General features: G+C 38.3%; 4 protein-coding genes across 6 annotated transcripts in view; 2 read left to right on the top strand and 2 right to left on the bottom strand.

The window, feature by feature from the left end:
- LOC144628906 (uncharacterized) overlaps nucleotides 1-4,366 on the bottom strand; it is a 28,601-nt gene extending 24,235 nt beyond the window's left edge. Inside the window, exon 1 of one of the 2 annotated variants that reach the window (XM_078487025.1) lies at nucleotides 4,299-4,366. In XM_078487025.1, the coding sequence (XP_078343151.1) occupies nucleotides 4,299-4,356 (58 nt within the window). In that variant the 5' untranslated portion in view covers nucleotides 4,357-4,366. Of the gene's footprint in view, nucleotides 1-1,894; nucleotides 2,253-4,298 lie in introns of those variants that run through there. The other variant, XM_078487024.1, reaches the window with a different exon arrangement.
- Nucleotides 1-22,164, top strand: part of LOC144628873 (protein bark beetle-like) — a 92,736-nt gene that overhangs the window by 19,669 nt on the left and 50,903 nt on the right. The gene's annotated exons all lie outside the window — the stretch shown is intronic.
- On the top strand, nucleotides 5,411-10,621 carry LOC144628915 (uncharacterized). Its single transcript, XM_078487036.1, has 3 exons — nucleotides 5,411-5,517; nucleotides 9,261-9,473; nucleotides 10,313-10,621. The coding sequence occupies exons 1-3, from the start codon at nucleotides 5,460-5,462 to the stop codon at nucleotides 10,501-10,503; spliced, it is 462 nt and encodes a 153-aa protein (XP_078343162.1). The 5' UTR covers nucleotides 5,411-5,459; the 3' UTR covers nucleotides 10,504-10,621.
- Nucleotides 12,576-22,164, bottom strand: part of LOC144628872 (protein bark beetle-like) — a 32,947-nt gene continuing 23,358 nt past the window's right edge. The window contains exons 10-16 of the mRNA XM_078486978.1: nucleotides 21,907-22,113; nucleotides 18,167-18,991; nucleotides 17,460-17,554; nucleotides 15,584-15,712; nucleotides 14,354-14,471; nucleotides 13,559-13,777; nucleotides 12,576-13,029 (exon numbers count right to left, since the gene is read on the bottom strand). Of these exons, the coding sequence (XP_078343104.1) occupies nucleotides 12,755-13,029; nucleotides 13,559-13,777; nucleotides 14,354-14,471; nucleotides 15,584-15,712; nucleotides 17,460-17,554; nucleotides 18,167-18,991; nucleotides 21,907-22,113 (1,868 nt within the window). The 3' untranslated portion in view covers nucleotides 12,576-12,754. The remainder of the gene's footprint in view (nucleotides 13,030-13,558; nucleotides 13,778-14,353; nucleotides 14,472-15,583; nucleotides 15,713-17,459; nucleotides 17,555-18,166; nucleotides 18,992-21,906; nucleotides 22,114-22,164) is intronic.

The raw sequence follows: 22,164 nt of genomic DNA, 5'->3' as shown, positions 1-22,164 counted from the left end.
AAAATATATAGAATTACCTAAAATATCTTGACCTGGCGCCCTTTCAAGGATACTATCAGTGTAAACCTCCAAGGATGGATTTCATTCACAACTGAACGGAACAAAATATTGACTGAACAGGAAATAACTGTGACTCAGCAAAAAGATATTTGTTCCCGTTTCAAAATTCTGCCCTGAATTAACAAGACTAGCTAGCCTTAATGTTTTTAAATGTTATACTCGATCAGCACAAAACAGATTGATTGTTTAATGAGATTTGCTAGTCTTGGAATTGCACTTTTGCACTAGGTACGAGTCGAATAAAATATGTGGAGCACAGAGAAAAGCTTGTTTACTCGTCAGGAATTTTAACTTCTATAAGTATTTTTCCCTTTTCCTTCTTTTTTAGATACAGTCCAACCTCTATTAAGCGGTCACCCTCGGGACTTTGAAAAGTGGTCGCTTAATAGAGGTTGGCCGCTTAATAGAGGTACAATATAAATTGGATAGGAATTGCAGTAAACACGATTTTTTTGACTTTCTAGACCAATTGCTTTTAAAAAGTAAACATATATGAAGATAAATCCAAAATTCATTGAAACAAAACATCAAGTGCATTTCCAGCCCATGCATAGTTTTAGCTATAACACAGAGGGCACGTAGTTGAAATGTACAGTATTTCTTCGGGTTGATAATTTATTTATTTGTCCCCATTTCGCTTGGAAAGTTAATTTGCTGGCCGCTTAATGGAGGTAAAAAACATATAAATATTACACTTGCGACAGCAAAAAAGGTGGCCGCGGCCGCTTAATATAGGTGGTCGTTGAATAGAGGTATCAAATACAGCAGTTTACTGACAAATAAATCGGGACTTTGGAAATTGGCCGCTCAATAGAGGTCGGACTGTACCTTATATATTTTCCTGCCGATTAACTTTACAGCGGTTTTCATCACAGAGAATTGTCTAATTCCATGGCCGTTTTGGTGCCTTCTGTGCACTACAAGGCACGAGGCAATATTGCTTTTCGATTCGTTTATTGAGAAAACAGCGTCGCGAAACAACGATTATAAAACCACTTCGTTGGAAAACTTCGGTGGAAAAATCAAATATAAAACTAATGAAATAAAGATAGCGGCAAAAAGTTGCAGCAGACAGCAAACACAATCGCCCAAGTACGTGTGAGTTTCACGAGGTTCCTGTTTACAGGAATGTTAGCTACAGGAGGTTTTTTGTTTCTTGCAATATGCTGCCTCGTGTAAGTTTATCCATAGTAGACCACGCGAATCGCACAAGATAAACAGGTACCTAGCAAATTCAAATAAGACGGATGTAATGCATTTTACTGACAGAACCAGAAAAGCGACAAAAAGGAAAGATAGTTGTAAGGTTTCCATGATATATTCGGCAACGGTGTCGATTTGTCGCACACTAGAAGCTTTCTAATTTTGTACTGCAGCTGAAGTACTGGGTGTAAAGTCTGGCGACCCTCTCACTTCTTACCGAAGCTGGGGCACAAGTCCAATTGACTTTCGATTTACGAATAATTATTAAGAAACAAAGATTATGAATCATTTCGTTAGAAAATGTCGAATCAAAATTTGAGGACTTGTGAAACTCAATCGTAGAAACGCGCAGTGAATTTCTGTTTCTTGAGAAACAGTGAACCAAAATTACATTTTTAATTTAGTTCAAAATGGGTTATTAAAAGCCAGTTAAGAGCAAAGGAACTGAGTTAAATAATTATCGTCCAGACCATTTGATTTCCAAACTAACCACAAGACGGTGGCTTTGTCGACCTTGTGGGAGTGCCGTGAAGTTTGCCTCGCGTACTTTACGGACTTTGAAAGTAGTTAGCCACGATTCACGCAAGGGGAGAGTTATCAAGCAAATTCAAATACAACGGAGTGAACTTACCAGATGGCATCATATACAGGGCCAGAGAAGCGACAAGAAGGAAAGGTAAAGCTTCCATGATTCGTCAACTTGAAGGAACAGAGCTGGAACACGACTTTGAACTAGCTGTGCTGCAAGCAATCTAATATATAGACTGGGTGCGGTTATGCTATTTTTAATTCATTGTGTGTGTGATTGATGCAATGACAGCTGACAACTGCCTCGTGCAGTGGGTGGAACCAGCATTAGTCAGCAACACTGGTGCTTGGGTCGTCTTAAGAAGGAAGGAAAGGTGAGGGGGACTGGGGGAGGGTTGAGACATTTTTTGACTTTTTCTCAGTTGAATAAAATCCATTATTATGGTAGCTTAGGTTTTGTCATCTTCAAAATCATACACGAGACTTTTATTGGGAAAATATACATTAACAAATACAGTAAAATAATTGCGAGTCTATAATCAGTCCAAAAGAATAAATAAACACACAATTGTTTTTTTTTTCGTCTAGTAATAATTATCTTAACTGAGCTAGATTCAACTTGTTTATCACTTAACATTCCAACTTTTGTGGAAAGTGAAAATGTCACAGAAAAAAGACACGGAATTATAGTGGCACTCGAATGAAAGTTTGACCTGATCGAAGCATTTTGATTGCAGTATACATTGACTGCCATCTTTTCTGGTCCAGTGCCATAGAAGATCATAAAAATACAATTTCTTCTTTGTTTTAAATATAAATATGTAAAACTTCATAATAAATAATAAAATTATCTGTTAATGTTGTTCTCCTTACAAATTGAGAGAAATTTTGTACAAAAACTACAGAAACACCTAATATCAGTTTTCCATTTCATTCCTTCACTGTGTCATGTCTCATTACTGATGAAAAGCCAGTAAAAGTCTAAGTTTTTTTCCTTCAGTAAATTTATAAAAACAGAAGTTAACAAATGCATCATCATCAAGAAAACTTTCGTCGCTACGATTTCTGCCCGGTTGGGTCTCCGAGGATGCATTATATAATTCTTTTCAAATTTAATTTTACCAAGCAGTGTCTGTGTTGCCCTTTCTAAAAGATGTTTTGTGTGTACCTTAGGGACTTGAGGATATCAAAAGAAATTGCATTGTAAACTATGTCTTTACTTAAAATCCTGATGTAATCTTTTTCCTCGAGAATTCCCTTTTAGCTCCTTTTGTAGCGATGAATTTAGCTGTCGTAATCTGACATTAATTGCAATATATTTGCTTTTGAAATGTACTCAATATTGACTTTCATTGCTTCTTCTTAATTAGTTTATATACAGTGTATGCAGTGACATTTCTGTAGGTATGGCTTTCTCGTCATAAGATACAAATTCCCGATCAGGGTTTGTTTTGATAGGGTCCTATGACCTTTTCAAAGGACTGGGATCATTGCAACGCCAAAGTCACAGCCTGTCCGATTTTAGCTACAAGGAAAGAAACAGAGTTGGCTGTGGCTGAGCTGAGCTCAGTTAGCTAGTAGGGATAATAGATCTTTCTGTAACTGATCGAAAAATGCTGAACTGTTATAGTAAAAAGGATTTGTTTCTGTTTTAAGACCTCTTCGTTGTTTATCAAGTTAAGAATATACTTCTCCTCGAATTTTTTTCACAGAAATAACTACACGGCATATTTTCCGGGTTTAGATTTAAGTGGGATCCTGGCATTGTCGTGTTTGCAGTCAGTCTAAATAACGCTTGATTACGAATAAATATTCAAACATAAACCAACTTGAATCGAATGAAGTATGTACTCGTAGCATTTGTTAACATAAGTCTACCATGATTCTTAGTATGCTATCGTTTTCCCATTTTGCCTTCTTATATGGATGCACACAATTCCCCTTTACATTTCATTAACCAAACTTGTTGATCTCAGTATGGTCTACAAGAGGGACTGGTTGTACAACTCTCAGTACTTACTATTATAAATATCAAAACACAACTGATGAAGTGATAATAAAACCCCTTCGTTTGTGAACTCGGAAGCTGGACCGACCATTAAATGCAAAGATGAATACTGAATGATCTAGTTAAAAACAGCATTCCGATAGAAAGTACTGCAGAAAAAAAATACAAGCACGTTCAAACACTATGAATTTTCAAGTTCTCAATACTTAGTCAACTAACGAGGTAAGTTGCTTCTTCCCGATTTATATCATGAAAAAAACAAAGCCGAAAAAATAATTATAAAAACGATTTCGTTTACAACCTTCTTCAGCTAGTTCAGCTGAATCGACCATAAATTAACTGATCTCCTGAATTGGACGTAAATACGCTACTAAAGAACTGCAGCAGGACAAGTGTGAATTTTATAGTAGCGCACTTTCGACAAATATGGTTTACCGCGATAGACATGCAGTTGAACAGCAAATATTAGCAAATGCAAAATATTACGGGGTAAACTTACCAGACGGCAAGATGCACAAAGCCAGGAGGACGAGAAAATGGGAACAAAAAGTTTCCATGTTTCTTCGACTCGAGGAACAGAACAAAAGCAATATGACCTACTTATGGTGCGAGCGATCTAATTTATAGACTGGGCGTGGTTATGATATTTATAACTCATTGTGTCATATGATATTATAAGTGTTATGATAATTGTCTGACGCGTGGACGCATAGAATCGTAAACAACACTGGGTATAAAATCCCATGTGTAACCAAATCTAACATTATTGAGTTTGGTAAAATACACGATGAACACGTAAAATATTATGTCCCATGAAAAATGGCCAATTCTCAAGATTTAGCCGCTAAAAGCCTTGAAGTTCATTGCTCCTGTGTGTGACAGGCGCGGCAAAGATTCAGAAGATTATGAATATTCAAGGCTACATGGATAGCTGATATCACGCAATTGGCGAAGTGTTAAAATCTAGCGCGTTCTTGTTAGTAGGGACTAAAATAATAAGAAGCTATAAAACCAAACCTGAGCTTTACATCCTTGAAGTCTATAAAAGTAAATATCCGGTAGTGAACTAAAAAAAAAACTCTGAGTCTTTCTTATCACAAAGCGTACAATGTACTGTGACAAAATAAGCTGTGACGACAGAGTGTTGTTTATACAGTCAAGTGTAAACCTCCAAAAACGCTTAACGAATCGATTTCGCCATAAACGGGAGGCGCTTTAGCAGTGTCCCCCCTCGATCTAGCATTTTTTATTTTATTTTTACCAGTCAGCGTTATACTATATCTTTCCATTTCATTTTTCAAGATGATAAAAACAAAACTACCACAGTATTATAATTTGACAGTGAAGCTCAGTAAAAATTATCCATTACAGGGCTTCTACCCATATATGTGTATGAGATCGTATGACCCTTCGCTTCAACTTCTGCCCCTGCATCCAGGACATGATTTGTGCGATTCTGTGTAAGATTTTCCGTGGATGGGAGGATGGTAAGGGATAGGGCTAACCACTGCTAGACGGGAAGCTGTCAATTACATTAAAATACGCAATGACAAAAACACACCTGGCCGCCATGACGCGCCCATTGTTCAGTTTTTCTGGATTGCATAGTGCATACGGCAGCGTAGAGAGTTCAGTTCACTGATCCTCAAGTTCACGAATCATGGAAACTTTACCTTTCCTTCTTGTCGCTCTACTGGCTCTATGTATAATGCCGACTGGTAAGTTCAACTCGTTTTGACTGAATGTGCCATAAAATATTTGCATTTCTTGCATGAATCGTTCTAGAAGAATATTCTAAAGTCAATGAATGTTCGCGAGAGAACACTTTTTACACGTGGTCGAACGCCGCATGTACTGAAACCCGAAAAAAACGAAACGAAACCACCGAAACGAGCGAAACACGAAACGAAATTGCGGTAAAAACCGAAGCGAGCGAAACGAAACAAATTAAAATCACAACAAGCGAAAGCACTTGGGCGTTTAATGGTCAGGTAAGTCTGGCGGTTCGCATTAATAATTACTTGTATTTTTATACTAGTCGATTTTCCATACGGGTGAATCAATTTAAAAGCCTTTTGAAAGTTAAAGGCAACCATTAAAAGTTTCCGATTTTCCCCTGTAGATAGCTGTGCGTCAAAGAAAACCGGTCCTGATTTTTCGATCAGTGCAATCAACAGGAACAATTTAAGTCCTTCTGCTGTCACAGCTGACTGATTTTGTCACAGTATGCAATTTCTGAGTTCGTCTTTTGAGCTATCTTATTGGAGATTTCGGACCTAGAGTTTTAATTTTCTATGACATTTCTACACTTCACAAGATTTAAAGTTAGTTTCTAAGTATGGTTAGTCGCTACTGACTAACGGAGAGCGCGCTAAAATTTTGCTTGACTTCAGCTGCGGTTGAATTATAATATAATCCAGGCGTAGTCAATCGATAAACCGATAATCGATAACTATCAACAGCAATCGATATCAATCGAAGATTGATATCGATTTCCGATACCACTCGATAGGAATCGATAAAGAAAAAAAGTTGTGAGTTCGATTGATATCGATTTCCATCGGAAATCGATAAGGATTGTTTTATCGATTGTTATCGATTGTCATCGATTTTTATCGGAAACTATTTTTGACAATCTCTACAAGATAAACATTGACAGGATGTTGTTTTTATAGTTTTATTGGGTCATTTAATCGTGGATATGCGACTGCAAATACCAACAAGCTGATACTAAAATAACAAGAACAGTAACAGTAACATAACAGCTTTATCAGCGCGGTTCAAAGAAGAACAAGGTGCTGCGGCCGAAGTAGCGGTGTGCAACCCTCTAGTCTCGCTATAGCAACGCCATAAATATGAAGCAAAATAAACAAAAGAATCAGTGTTTTTATGATTTCAGTTAATTGCATTAAGAAAGAAGCGTACCGGTAATCGTAATAAATCGCAGAGTAAGCAAGAAATAAAAAGTAATCCAGTAGTAGGATCATGTTGGATTTCATCTACGCGAGAACGCTATGAAGGAGATCCAAGATGCAATTGAGAGCGCTGGGATGGCTGGACAAGTTAAAATATTTTAGAAACACAAACTGACCAAGAGGATCACCTGATGGTAAACATAATTTTCTGCACAGACTCCGGCAGGACTAGATACTCCAAATAATCTGAATAATAAAATGTTTATCACTTAAACGCTAATCTCGTATCGTTTACTTTTACTAGGTAGTAACGGCATGTAACATATTTGAGACGAATATTTCTTAAGGGACTTTTTGGGTTTAGTGATTTTATCGATTGCTGTCGATTGCTATCGATTGTTATCGATTTTATCAATCGATAACAATCGATAAAGAAATTTTTTGTGAGTTCGATTGTTATCGAATACCGATATCACTCGATATCAATCACTTACCGATATCAATCGATATCAATCAGTGATTGATATCGAGTGATATCGATTGTATCGATTGATTTCCGATATCGATTTCTATCGATTGACTACGCCTGGTATAATCCTCTTTTAATTCAAGTCCTCCCTTTTTATGAAGGCGTCAGTAAACTGTAGCGTGGCACTAGAGGATACAACTTAAGTGTAGAATAACAGCTAAATTTGTATCACAGACTATTTTACGCGTTCATGATCGCACATTTTGCTAGACTTCAAAATGTTATTTACATATTTGATTCGAATAAGCCACTTTATATAAATACGACATATGATTTTAATCATAACATTATGACACCCAGTCTGTATGACCTATTCTTGGTTTTCATGTTACGTCATAAAATTCTGAAATCAAAATTCACTAGGCCTGCTAAATTTTCGTTGTCATTAGGCGAAAGATAAACTAAAAATATATATTTTTGCAAATTTCCAGATCGATCGCGTCATTAGTTTTTAAAACAGAGCATTTTGAACATTTGAGTTCTCCGTCGTATGTAAGCTGATTGCCGTGACAAACCTGTTTTGTTTGAAAAAAGGCCTTTCCTTTCCATTTTGTGCAGATAGAAAATTTCAGATATAATAAGTGGTGTTTATGTGAAAGTGTACTACCTCTTAAGCCAAGGACAGCCGCTGTTGTAAACAGAATTGAGTTCCAGATGGTTTCTCTGACATCACGGCGGCCATAACTAGCTATAACTCCCACTGTGTCCCTTATGGCGTGGAAAGGTTCGGAAAATAACTCGCGAACGATACACCGCACAGACCCGAAGCTTGCAGAAATTGTTTATCTATTTATCATCTATAATATTTGAAATTCATAGCTTCTGTAGTTGAAGGGTTTCGAATTTATTTTTTGATTGCGTGACAGTGAAAACCAGCATGCAATATATATTGGGTAGCACCATAGAATGATCAGAATGTTGTACATCTGCTCCCCGAGTTCACAAACCGTGCGAACTTTACATTTTCTTCTTGTCACTTGTCCTGGCTCTACGTTTGATGCCGTCTGGTAATTAAGTTGAAATGGACAAAACAATCAAATGATACTTTAGGTTTATTTGCCTGCCTTCAAAATAAATGTAAATTATGTTGCTTTATTTATCGAGAAAGATATGCTTCGATATGCTTAACCTGAAAAGGAAATGTTGTGCACATGTCTGCCTGCTTCCTTTCTGTCAGCAAAAATCAATCATTTCTTTTTACATCCTATAGTCAGTTTGACCACCAAAATGATTTTATTATCTTAAGTTCAATTCCCAGCATAAAAATAAAAGGGACGATTTACCTCGTACTCCGTTCACTCTGGTAAGAACTGCGAAGCCGGCAAAAATATCTTGAAAAGGCTACAACAACAGAGACTTTTGTGGGATGAAAAGTCGACAGGAAAATGGATGCACACGCAAAAAATAGCCACATAAGAAAACAAGATAGTGTTTATTCTACATGTTTCGTTCGAGTGCCATTTTATAAATCAATCCAACCTTGAGTTGTTTTCGCATAGGCGGCGGTGCAGGGGGCAGGGGACTGTAGCCCCCACCCCCCCCCCCCCCGAAAACAAACGAAAATTACCCCCCCCCCCCCACACACACACACACATTTTGGAGCAAAAAATATCGCGAGCGCAGCGTAAAGTTGGTTTGTCAAGATCTTCCGTCTCGTGAGTGAGACGGAAACCTTATCTTCGAATCTCCTTGGAAGTCTTCGGGAAACTTCGTTATCTTCGGACAAGTTCGAATAACGATCGGAATCGTTCGTATGGACATCGAACAGAAATCGGAGAATCTTCGGGAAACTTCGGTCTAGTTGCTAGAAACTTCGGTCTAGTTGCTAGAACGGAAAAAAGTTGCTCCAAATATGAAAACCTGCCGAGTATTTTAGGGACAGTCTTTGCCTAAATCCCAGTTCCCATTTTACCCCTGCACACCCTTCTTTAGACATATATTTCAGTTGCTTTTCTTTAAAAGGAAAATCAGACCGTACATGTAACAGTATACTCAGATATTTCGTTCTGTTTGACAGCTTTTGGTATTGACTGCTATGAGTGCACCAACCAACCCGGAGCAGGAACCAAGTGCAGTGATCCCAGAGTGGGAAAGATCAAATGCCTCCAGGTGTATGATAGATGCATGACAATAAAATACACCATGTCACTTGGACAAAATAACTCCGTATCGATCGAGCAAAGGAACTGTTCCAACAGTCTCGCTTGTGACCCGAAAAGCGACTACTACAGTAAGTGCGAGAATAATATTTTGGCAAGGAATGTGTTTGTTGCTCCTTTCATTATAACTTATATATGGTACAGTAATGCAATAGATTTGAGGCTACAGAAGCATCAGTGGTATTGTGGGGCCGTCTTTAATTGTCCATAGCATCATGTATATGATGGCGTTTTTTCTATAAAAAGAGAGTGTTTAGGGATTTTTAACAGAAATAGCACAGCAGTCATTTCAACAACTACCGTAATGATTCGATTTAGCGCCCGGGAGGGCGCTTATTCGAGACAGGGCGCTTATTGGGGACAGGGCGCTCTTTAATTTTTTGAGAAACAACCAAATGTTCAAAACAAAACTTTTATAGATATTAAAATAACTAACATCAACAGAAACTGTAACAGTAACAAATTGTTGAAAGTTCAGTTACTTTTAAAAGAATTGTTCATTTTAGCAGTAAATATATACATGTACGGTACCGTGAATGTTTATGAGTTTATAAGAATGGGGGCGTTTATTAGAATGAGGGCGCTTATTGGAATAGAGGCGCTTATTGACAAAAACACATTCGAAGGGGGGGGGGGGGGGCGCTTATTCGGAAGGGGGTGCTTATTGGAAGGAGGGCGCTTAATCGAATCATTACGGTAAGCATCTGAGCTAAAATCCCCATTTTTTTTTTCATTTTACTTGAATAGTTAAGCAACGACAATCTACTAAGTCCTTCAATTCCTTAGGTAGAATTTGGAATTTTACCTTGCCTTGTCTTTTATGTTACCATAAATGCCAAGAAATTAACCAGTCGGGAACGAAAAATATATGTAGCACAATTTTGACATCCCGTTGTTCATCATTTTACAGCCTGCACTTTAACGAACATCACTGGCATGTTGACTGACTGTTCGCTTGCATGTTGTCAAGGAGACCTGTGCAATGCACCTTTTAATTCAACCAAACAAGTGACACTTCCTCCACCCACGAGTGCAGGATTGGGATTGGCTGCAAGCTTTGGAGTCATTTTGTCAGCTTTAGTCCTCTATATCAGTGCTTAAAGTGCAAAAAAAGAATACATCGTTTCAATCTTTTTCTCTATACTTTCATGAAAGTCTGGCTATCTGTTAAGTTACCACAGGGTAACAAAGGGTTAATAAAGTTGTTGTTGTTGTCGTTGATGTTGTTAGTTTTGTTGTTGTTGTGTTTATTTCTCATTTGAGTTTGTAGAGATTTTATTCTACTAGCACTGTAAAGGAAAAGGGTCGATTTTTCTTTCGAATTTAAAAAAAAAAATCTGTTGCTTTTTTATTTCATCGCAGGCTAAATTAGTGACTGTTCATCGCAGAAACGTCACATACCATTATTGTGCTCAGAGTGGCGACTGATTAACTGCAGTCACTGTGACCTCATCATATATCTCTACATACCTGTTCCCCGTTTGCATTTTGGTTGTTAAATTTCCAAGATAAGCTCACGGGACTTCCCGTGCGACTTATCTTTTTTCCATTAAATTTCGCTCGATAATATTGTAATGGGAGTTTATCAAAGTACAATATCAATCAGCAGCTCTTTGTTAATTCCATCGCTTGACGCCTTCTCGATGCGCCATGGGGATGCACGCCTGCATGCACGGACGTGGCGAATATCCCCTTTTCCATTAGCAACCTTTCTCGCACTTTTAATTGAATTTACAAAATGGGTATTGGCGGCTTAAAGTAATATTAACTGGTAGAAATAAGTATCAAATGGTAACTTTCGAGCCCATTAAGTAAGAGCTATGAGATTTCAAATGGCGACCTCGCACTGTGGAGTTACATGCAGCCAAGAAATCCCGCCATAAAAAAAGATCGTTATTACTTGCTCTCAGAAGCAGTATTTACAACACTTAGTTAACTGTTCAAGCCAAGATGTAGAATAAGAGCAATCAGAGAAGAGAATGTTTTTTTTTATTCTTTCATTGACATAACAATTCCTACACCGCGGTTTCACAGATCTTTCGCAATAAAAGATCTTCATTGCCATGAATAAAAACGCAAATCTGATCTTTTGAGCCAGGAAAACGGCAACTCGCGAAATTGTTTTGGTCAGAGATTTTTGACCCGGCACTGGCCAGCGATCACAAAAGAAGAAACAGCTAGAAGGGGGGCGGGGGGGGGGGGGGAGGGGCGGGGTGTGTCCTAGAAGTCCGGTAGCCTGCGTTGCAGACCGTTGTCAGCCTCCCTAAGTACTGCGAAACGTTTCCCCATCCAAATGTCGACTGAAGTTAAAATTTGAATGCGGAAACGTTTTATTTTACACTTTTGAGGACTAGAACAGCAGCTGACAGCATACCACTAGCAGCTTTTCTAGACCTCAAGCGTACATTCATTTTGTTTTTAGAACACGAAAAACCATTTGCTGGTGGCGCTAATGAAAATTGGGGAACCGTTTAGTTTTAAGGGATTGGGGAAGGGAGTTATGCGAGGCTGCTGAGATTTGTTAGCGCTACAATACTATGACAATTAATGAAATAATCCTCGTGCAGTGCATAAGCAATTTAAGCAATTGCATTGTTTAGCCTGAAAAAAAAAATGAAGGCTATAACGGTATTTGAAGCTATGACCTCAGCGAAACCGAACGTCATGAGTTCAAATACCGTTATAGCCTTGGTTGTTTTTTCAGGCTAAAAAATGCAATTGCTTATTTGCTGCGCACTGCGAGGATCATTCAGTCATTTTCGCAGTTCACATAATATATGTCTTTCATATAGTCACTTTGTCATCTACTCCACATGCGGGACATTAGGACCCACGATTGACCTGCTCCCATTGTATCAAGGCTTCATAGCTCAGTTGATAGAGCAAGGTACTGGTATCGCGGAGTTCATGGGTTCAGATCCCATTCAGTACATGAGTAACGTTACGTATATATAGAGCGTTTCTCGCTGTAAGTAAAAAAGGTAGAGCGCAACAGATAAAGGTAAGAAGGAAACACTTTTTCTCATAAGAGACGACTAGTAATAAGTGAGATTTTGATTTTAGATAAGTGGTGTGTGTGCGTGTGTGTTGGGGGGGGGGGGAGGGGTGGGAGGGGCAGAAAATGATTTTGGCAAATTAAGCATGTAAACCAAAGGTATCACAAGTCAAAATGCAACAACTATTTTATTGAAAAGAAAAATTGGCTTATTTCTTATACAGCTCAGAAAGTGTCACAAACTAGAATAAGTTGGAAACAATATCGTACTAGCTTTAGAATTATGATAGCTAGAGTTTCATTCATAAAAGTATTAAAAAAGGACAAGCGATCGATATAGCGTACACTTTCATTAAATCATGCAAACATAATTAGAACTAAAGCCGTCAAAATGGCGCTTGAACTTGTAGCCAATTCCAATCCTGCACTTTTTGGTTTGGGTGGTTTGTGTGTCGTCTGGTCGGTTGAATTATAAACCAAGGTGGTACTTGTTGGTTTAGGTGGTTTGAGTACAACTGCACTTGCTGTTGGCTTAGTTGTTGGTTTCTCCCCGGGCAGGTTGCACAGGTTTCCTTGACAACATTCAAGCGAACAGTCAGTCAACATGCCAGTAATGTTTGACATAGCGCAGGCTGGAATTAAAAAAAAAAAGAACAAAAGATTGTCAAAAATTAATAGTACTGTGCACGGCACTTCGGGCTCTAAGTTCACACCAAATCTATAATTAGGGTAAAGCTAAGTGCATGGAAAGTGACCTTGCGAGATTTTAGCAGGTTACTCCAAGCGATTTGTCAGTATCAATTCACATCCCTGGGTGTAAACTTGACTGGTTCAGTCAGCAGGTCACTTCCCCTTAAAATTTTCAGTGAACGTTTGTAGTTGCAATTCAGTCAACAGCCACGGAAACATAAGTCACTACTCTGATGCTCAACTATTTCCAATTAAGAGACTAGTAATGTCTACGTTATTATATCAGAACATTTTGACCCTTTTTGGCAAAATGACTTTATCAAAAAAGAAAAAAATCTTTGGCCAAGAAACATATAAAGAACACGCAACTGAGGTATACAGCTACTGTGATTTTGCATCAATTGCAAATTCTCTTTTGTTGCACCGTAATAAAGAAAAAAACCTTGAAATAATAGCTATTCTTTCACTTACTGTAGAAGTCGCTTTTCGGGTCACAAGAAGGACTGTTGGAGCAGTTCCTAAGCTCTCCTGATACTGAGCCCATTTGTCCAAGTGACATGGTGTATTTCATTATCATGCATTTATCATAACTCATAGGGCAAGTGATCTTTCCAGTGTTTTCGTTGTCGCACTTGGTCCCTCCAGTAAATTCGGGATGGTCAGTGCATACATAGCATTGAATAGCAGGAGCTGTCAATAAAAATAAAAAATAGAATCCTTAAAGTTTTTACTGATAGCAGAGTGACTTAAGTTCTTGGTGAGAATACTGTTCTAAAAGTAAAACAACTAAATACGAAATGTCCAATCATCCCGTAATATTTTGCAATGGACAAACCGCAAAACACATTAAGGGCGTATACAAGAATTAAAAGGTATGGAAACCGGGGGGGGGGGGCACTCCCTATATTGGCCTATACGGGGAGGCTCCGCCCGAAAGGGGTACCTTTTTCATGCTTCAGGTATATAAAAGGGTCGGAATTTCACAAGCTAAGGTATAGAAAAGAGTAGGGATATCGCTCATTTAGGTATTTAAAAAGGCCTTCAATTAAAATATTTGGAACAGACACACCTTATGGAGGTATCATTTAAATTTATTAAACGCTACATAAAAATGGCATCAAGACTTCCTGTTTTAGACATTTGTCCTGTCTTTTCAGTATATGAAAGGGGTACCTTTTGTCAGTAAAAGATATACGAAAGGGGTGCCTTTTCTGTCAAAATGGTATCACCCATATGATTTTTTTTATTTGAAAACATGTAGCTTACGAGCTGCTGTTGTGCAAACAAAGGGATAAAGACTGCTGCACGGAACGATTTTCTGAACCCTGTCCTGTGTTATCACGGTACACGGCTGTTTTCTTCGTTTACCACTTTTACCTTCCACCTGTAGAATTGAACAGAATTACATCTTTCATTGTGAGAAACATTATCCTATTTTGGTCGATCACTAATCAGCATTGGCAAAGTTAACGTTTTGCTCCATTAAAACACAGCTGCATGCTGCTCACTCGAAGACTAAACGACGCTTTATCTGGTCAAAAAGTAACAAGTTTGCGTTTTATATAAGAGACAAATTAAAGCAAAGAAAGAAATGGAGCAAGCGTGTGTTATATTATGTGTTAATGCACGATAGTGAAATACTATTCCACTATAAAACTAATTTTATTGGCTTGCTGATCTTGCTGATTGAGCTGATGGAGTCAAGCGCTCACTTCATTGGTCTACCAGGTCAATGTTTATGCATGGTTTCTCATGTCATGAAGCGTTTATTGAGAGTCTATATAGTAAAACGTCCCCTCATGGATTCTAGTTCATCGGAGTTTGCAGTCCAGTATTCTTCGTGGTTACCTTAACAATTTATAACCAGGTCATTTATATAGTAAATGGTTTGGCCAGGAGTATCAGTAGGTCACGTCGTATTGTGTGATCGTCCGGGTGAGAGTAGTTCTGAGAAGAACTGTTGTTGGTGACTGACGTTTCGACAACCTGAGCGGAAGTCATCTTCAGAGTCATCTTCATCTTCAAGTCACTTGGCTCTGAAGATGATGACTTCCGCTCAGGTTGTCGAAACATCAGTCACCAACAACAGTTCTTCTCAGAACTACTCTCACCCGGACGATCACACAATACGACCTAAGGTCATTTATCTAACTGGGGGCGCTTTTCATTAGTCAGAACTAGCCAGCCAGACCGGTTTATTCGAAAAGAGATCTCCGTTTTTTTAGTCAGATTTGTCCTGTCAAATCAGTCTAACACATAAGTATTATCCACTGTTGCGGTAGATTTGTGGGACAAAATCGTATGGAAAAGACCCAGTTAACATTCAAAAGCACCACACCAGTCGGCCAGTTGTGATTAATGAGAAGCACCCTACTGGGTAAAGAGAGATGTCTCTAAAATTAATATCACAATTTACAGACGGGCGAAGAAGAGTCAAGGACACAACAATAGAACATTATTATATAGTTACTCTTTCGACCCAGAATAAGCACTTACCGCGTTTTCCTCTGTTGTTATCCACATAGGCACAGGTGGTTTTCCATCTGGTCTTGGTGCCTGCATTGCCATGTTGATAAAGTCCATATCTTCTGGTATATAAGTCGATGCCACATGTCCTCCATAGTACTATAACACAATCGATATACAACGTTCACAAAATTATGGCAGAACGAATTGTGTACTTTGGAAACATTCTACCGTATTATTATGACTCAAGGGCTACATAATCTAAATTTTACGTTCGTGGCCAAAATTAAATTGTGCACTTTTTCGCCTGACGACCGCTTTTCTCCTCTATGATCTCCTTATATTATAATTTCTACAACAGTAATATGGCGACATATTTAAAGGTGCCCTCTTTTTTAGAAGCAGTTATAAAGAGGATTAAGCCGGCCGCACACTATAGGATCCAGCAGAGCTAACCGTCTCGCGTGCGTTACCTCGCGAGGCCTTGAAGAAAATATTTATCGTGTTTGATATTTTTTGCCTCGATAGGTAAAAACCTCAACTTGTGCGGGCGACGTGAGCTACTTGCTAAGCCAGAAATTTTAACTCATCAATAAAAACACCCAAAATGCTCACGTGCTTCAACATGGCGGCTTCCGAATCAAGCTCGCTAGGCACTTTCTTCACTGTCTGCGGTGAAATGTGCAGTGAGTAAATGGCTGAGCAAGCGAGCACGTCAGGCGAATAGCTCAGCTAGTTGCTCTAGTGTGCGGCTGGTTTTATCGGGGGTGGAAGCGGAATCATGAATCATGAATCATGAATCATAGCTGTAAAATTGGTAGGAATCATGAATTTTTGTGTTTAAAACTTGGGAATCATGAATAACGGAGATGGTCAAAAGAATCATGAATAACAAATGAATGCTTCCATCGATATTGATTGCTTGTGAATATAGAATGTAGCAAAAAGTAAACTTTACTAGATTCTTGACAAATATCTTTCAGAAATGGCCTGAAATCGCATTTCTGAGCATATTATTTTCAAAATTTCCTGGGGGAGCATGCCCCAGACCCCCCTATAGGAAAGCAATGGAAACACGACTGTACCCTTGGCTTCACAGTGATCAAGTATGTTACCCACAATGAGTATTTAGAAATAATTTGATGACTGAAAATATTTTACATCGCCTTCCGGCATATTTCCATGCCAGAAGAGTCTCCACTTGGAAAAGGAGACTCTGTTAGCAGGGAACCAGAATGCGCAACCAGCCTGTAAGTGAAAAACAACAGAAACTGGTAACACGTTATTTTGAAAGCTGGGTGAAAAGAATGATAATGAATCATGAATATTGAATAAAATTTATAAATGAATCATGAATCATCGAGGTAAAATAAGACAGGAATCATGAATATCCAAAGTCCAATGATTCCGCTTCCACCCCCGAGGTTTTAGAAAACACCTTGCCTATCGGCTGGTGTTCCAACAGCATTTCTCGTTTTCCCAGACTTCCCCTCCTGTTTTTAATAGCTGGACAGAAACACGGAACATGTTTTCTGTTTCTCAAATACAGGTGCCATTTTGGTGCATCTCCAAAAAACTGAGTTCTAGAAGATTTTGTCAATTATTATTGTTGGCTGACGTCCTACAAGCACTCTCTCGGATTATGTATTTAGTCAGTGATCACGAACTGGGATCACAAGGGTGTGCAGTATGGGTTTGGAGGATGATGAAGCAGTGGGCCTCACAGAACATCGTAGCTATTGTTATTTCTTGAAAGGCATGCAGTTAAGATCGCGTGGAACAAACCACATGAGTTGTTGACAAGAAACCTCGCCTCACATCTTCATTAAGCCGATAAGAAGTTAAAACACGTGGTCTCGTATTACTTAGATACTAACGATAACAGCTGCCTTAGTAAATTGCTAACCTGGCAGTATTCTTTGGCTTCCATTAGCGTCCTACTTCCACCTCTAAACACAAAGCACGTCGATCTTACGTTTTGCCAGTTGGCGGGACAGTAAGCTGAATAATAATATCAACACAGTTAGTGCGACAACTACATAAAATATAACAATTTATATTACTCGAATTGGAATAGCTTCGAGTTACCCTATCCGTAATCTCACGAAACGAGTGAAACGTTTTTACAAAAGAGAGTCGCTGCTGTCCGTTAAGCCGCCTTTGCAAGCTAAATAATAATAATAATAATAATCTTTTATTAGGAAGCCTTCATTCACTATACAGTGGTTTTCAGAAAGGTCCTAACTAAGATTAAAAATACTTAATAAGACTATATACAATAAAACGAAAAATACCTAAGAATTAAAAACTATTATTAAAAACTAACCTGAAATTAAAAAAAAAAAGCTGGGTTCTATACGTTCACTTGTCGGGCTCTTTCCAGTAAACAAAGTAAGGAATCGAACAAAGACAATAATTGTAAAAACAATATAATAATAGTCCCTGTACCAACAGTGGGGAAAATTTTTAATTGTTTTGTGGCCATCTCATACCGAAGCCGTAAGTGCATAGAAGTACTGTTTACTTTGTATTCATTGGTCGGAATCGATCCCCGGCCTCCTGATCCCGAAGCTATGACCAGATTTTACAGGACACAGCCCCTCTCGTACTTACGTGATAAAATGTTTCTTGGCCGCCACTTCTCATATGGTCTAAATTCCACAGCTGCAAGTCTGTAGTCGTCCTTTTTATCATAGATGCGTGAGGCAACCAATGCATCCCCTTTAACGCCCCACCAGTTCTGTGTTGCATCAATGGGCTCAGAAACTGTCTGTGTTGTTGAACTAAATTCGTAAAGATTCGACGGATTCTTGAAATTGTTTTTTTGGTATTCCATTGGTCCGTTGGACAAAACAGTCACACCATAGCTCTGTCCAAGACCTTTGTTGAGATAGAATGTATTTAACTCACACTTCTGTCCTTTGGGCCGATCACTGGAAGAGTTGTATTCTAACGTGAATAACCCAGAGTTGTTGTAGATAAAATTGTTTATGATCTCGCTTTGTACCTCAGAAAGTTTTATGGTGCTACCATTGCCCAGATTGCTTTCAAATATGTTGTCCACAGTGCTAACAAAACTGCTTTTCCTTCCGATTCTTCCTTCCACGAGAATTGTTCCGTTTGCATTACTAGAGAACGTGTTGCCGTATATCAAGCTTCTTGGTAAGTTTGTTGTATCGCTTCGCCCTAACCACGCATGAATGCCACCTAAACGGTTTCCAGAGATAAAGTTGTTGGCGAGCGTGAATTTATTGTCTTGAATATCAAGTGAAATAGCGCTATTTTGGCTGACGTTTGTGGCAGAGATAGCCGTGTCAGTGATTTTACACCTTTCAATTGTGAAACTAGGTCGTTTATCGCTTCCATCGGCCACAGAAGTATAGTTTATGGCTTGGAGGATGCTGCCACTGAATACACTGTTAGAAATGCGGTGTTCTCCTGCAGAAAAGAGAAAGTATTTAGATAAAACTAGATTTAATCGTACCTTTCTAATCGGCACTGAGTAGAACAGGCTCGTTTAATCGTGCCACGATTCGAGTTTTGCCGTACCTTCCTTCGACCAATAATTCGGCGATATCAGGTCACTGACTTGGTTTTTGGCTTTTAATTGGCTACTTGACAATTGGGTGCGGTTAAAAAAAGTATTTCGGTAAATTACCATGGTTGATGATAGCGGAGCCCCATACCCGTAGAAAATCTACAGAATTAGGAAAACCATGAACTTGAGTTTTCATGGTCATCATGGCTAGCGGCATTGCTCGCGGGCGCGTACGACGTACGTACGTCGTGCACTCTAGAAATAGATTAACCCAGGAGCCTGATTAACCCTAACCTCTTTGATACTGGGCATCCAAGTTATGGTCAATTGACAGCAGTCAATACAAGGTGTCCGCTGACCAGCATCACGTGACCATATCGCGGGCTCAGGTGTATAACTCATCGAGGTCACGTTTTTTTTTAAAGTTGACCGCTGACGGGAAAATGGTTTTTCTATTTGATCGCGGGCTCAAGTCCTATTTTTTTTAAGGTCAGTGAAGGGCAAAGTAAATTACCCGGGAGCTCCGCTTTTAGGTTTGGCTAAAACTATTTAATACGTTATATACGATATACATGAATAATCTTGGCATAAAAGTTAAAAGATAATTTAATCACTTTGAAAAGTTTACAACCTCAGTCACTAAGGTAGAAAACATTTAAACGGTACTGAAATAGACAAAAATGAATCAAATTGTTTTAGGCCTGATCATTTCGGCGATCGTCAAAAATAGAACTGTTAGTAATTTTTGAGATTTTTTTAAATCATAACTCTCTGCTGCCGAGACTGCAGAAGAGCCATGCCCTACGACAACCTCACTGCTATGGCATTTAATGTATCCTAAATTAACCCTTAATATGCTAAGTCCGGATTATTCCGGGATTTGGAGGAATGGCCATTCAGCCACTTATGACGTCACCAATTTACACGTCAGCAGATTTTTGTGACGTGCAGCTTATAGAGTTTGGATAGATCTTTCCACAGGAGTATCCGTCTTGACTATTGACTGCATTCTGACAGAGCTAATCGAAAAAAAAAAAAACGTGATCAGCTTTTGGTGTAAAATTGGTGCTAAAACAGGCCAATATACCCGTATTTGATCATGGTCTCCTTTCCAGGGTTTTCCACTGATTAAGATCAAACTTTTTCAGGCCAGTAGAAGGGGTGCACAGAGTAAAAGATAGGGAGAATAAGAAAGTAGAGACAGGACAACTCGGATTAATATTAATCGGATTAATATTAATCCTAATGATTATTATAATCCAGTAATAGATTATTATAATCCAGTTATAGATTATTATAATCCAGTAATAGATTATTATAATCTATTACTGAGGTTTGAGCCGTGCCTTAATCCATTAGGATTAATATTAATCGTATGTACGATTAATATTAATCGGATTAATATTAATCTTAATAATTAATCTCAACAACTCAATCCTAGTTCAAAGCTTCCAAACTGAACCATATACTGGCATATACAAAACGCAAAATAGTAAACAGACTTGCGCGTGGAAGATTTCAAATGGTGCCAACCCAACGCAACGAACAAGGGAGGTAAAAAATCCTAAACATCGAGCTAAAAAGACAGAGCGCTTGATCAAAATAGTGCAAGAAGCATAGCCTTCACAACACAGAGTGTCTCTCTGAAACCAACTTTCAGATTTTTCATAGTAAAGTTGAACCAGTCTGTGGTGAAGCCGGACCAAGATAATCCGTGATAAGACAATACATCTTGCAACAGTATTGATTAAAATGCAGGGCTCGGCGTAAATAAAATGCAAGTAGTTTACATTTTCACGGAACATTTCATATCTTATCTTGTCCTTCCAGTGCGAACATTTTGAGCCTAAAGCATATCTTGCAAATATAATTGAGCCAAAACAAACTGAACTAGCACAACGTGGCAGAGTACAGATTTAGAGGTGTCATTCAACTCTACAAACGGGAACCACGCAGCGCGGACTAATGACCTCTAGACTCTTCCTTGGACACAATCTTGAGGCTCTATTCAATACAAAATGCCTCCAAATAAAAACAGTACCCTCAGAAAGAAGTCAGATGCAAATAAGGTCGAAAGACTGAACTTAAGATGGAACGGCAAAGGTACAAATGTTACGAACGTACAGTGTAGGAGTCGTGTAGGCCCGTCACCTTAATTTACAATTGACGGATGTGATTAGTGACTTATGTTCTGTCAGTCCTTTGTTTTAAGTCTGCAGTGTGTTTGTCATATACATATCTGTCAAATAGTCAAATAGTGCATCTTTTATCCGAACATTCAAGGAATTTTATCGGGATTATAATAGAGATTAATATTAATCCGGATTATAATATTAATAATAATCTAATCCTTCCAATTTTTTGCCGTGCCTTAATCTATTACTGGATTATAATAATCTATTACTGGATTATAATAATCTATTACTAGATTATAATAATCTATTACTGGATTATAATAATCCTATTATAATCTATTATTATTATAATCCGCGGATTAATATTAATCCGAGTTGTCCTGTAGAGAAAAACGAAAAGGAAAGGAGCAAGGGAAAAAAATCGGAACGGTTCAGCAAAAAAAAGGCTTATGCGCATGCGCCAAGTAAAATGTTGTACATTTTTACATGGAAATTGCATCAAAAACCTACTGCCGTGTCAGAAAGTGCATTTCTAGCAAAGTTTAGAGAAATTTAGGACCGTAGAGCCAAGAAACTCCATTAACGGTTAAAAAAAACCTGTTTTTTGGAGAAATTTCAGCATATTAATTAAGGGTTAAGTACGCGGTTTATTTATTTTTAAAAGAGGAAGAACAGCAAACCTTTATTTGAGCGGCAGCTTCTTAATTCTAAGTTGTCGACAGTGACGTAATTTCTCAAGTAAGATCTCCCATCTTCACATTCGCCTTCAAACAAAAGTCTATACTCGTCAATATCATTGGGAAGGTCTACAACCACCTTTCTCCACCGAGATACCTCGATATTTTTGGCCTTCCAGATTAATCTTTGTTCAAATGTGGGAAAAGCTCCTTTAAGATAAAAAAAAGACAAAAATTTTTTAATCCTAAATCTAAAAAGAA

This window comes from Oculina patagonica, chromosome 10 (genome assembly GCF_052425735.1).
Source record: "Oculina patagonica isolate OP01 chromosome 10, crgOcupat, whole genome shotgun sequence".
Lineage (NCBI taxonomy): Eukaryota > Metazoa > Cnidaria > Anthozoa > Scleractinia > Oculinidae > Oculina > Oculina patagonica.
Note: the sequence above shows the minus strand (reverse complement) of the source record. Positions and strands in the feature narration are given on the sequence as shown.

Excerpts from the sequence above, each read along its gene's own strand:
- LOC144628915 (XM_078487036.1), top strand. The coding sequence starts at position 5,460 with ATGGAAACTTTACCTTTCCTTCTTGTCGCTCTACTGGCTCTATGTATA. Across the intron at positions 5,518-9,260 it reads TCTATGTATAATGCCGACTG|CTTTTGGTATTGACTGCTAT; the intron begins GTAAGTTCAACT and ends TCTGTTTGACAG. Across the intron at positions 9,474-10,312 it reads CCCGAAAAGCGACTACTACA|CCTGCACTTTAACGAACATC; the intron begins GTAAGTGCGAGA and ends ATCATTTTACAG.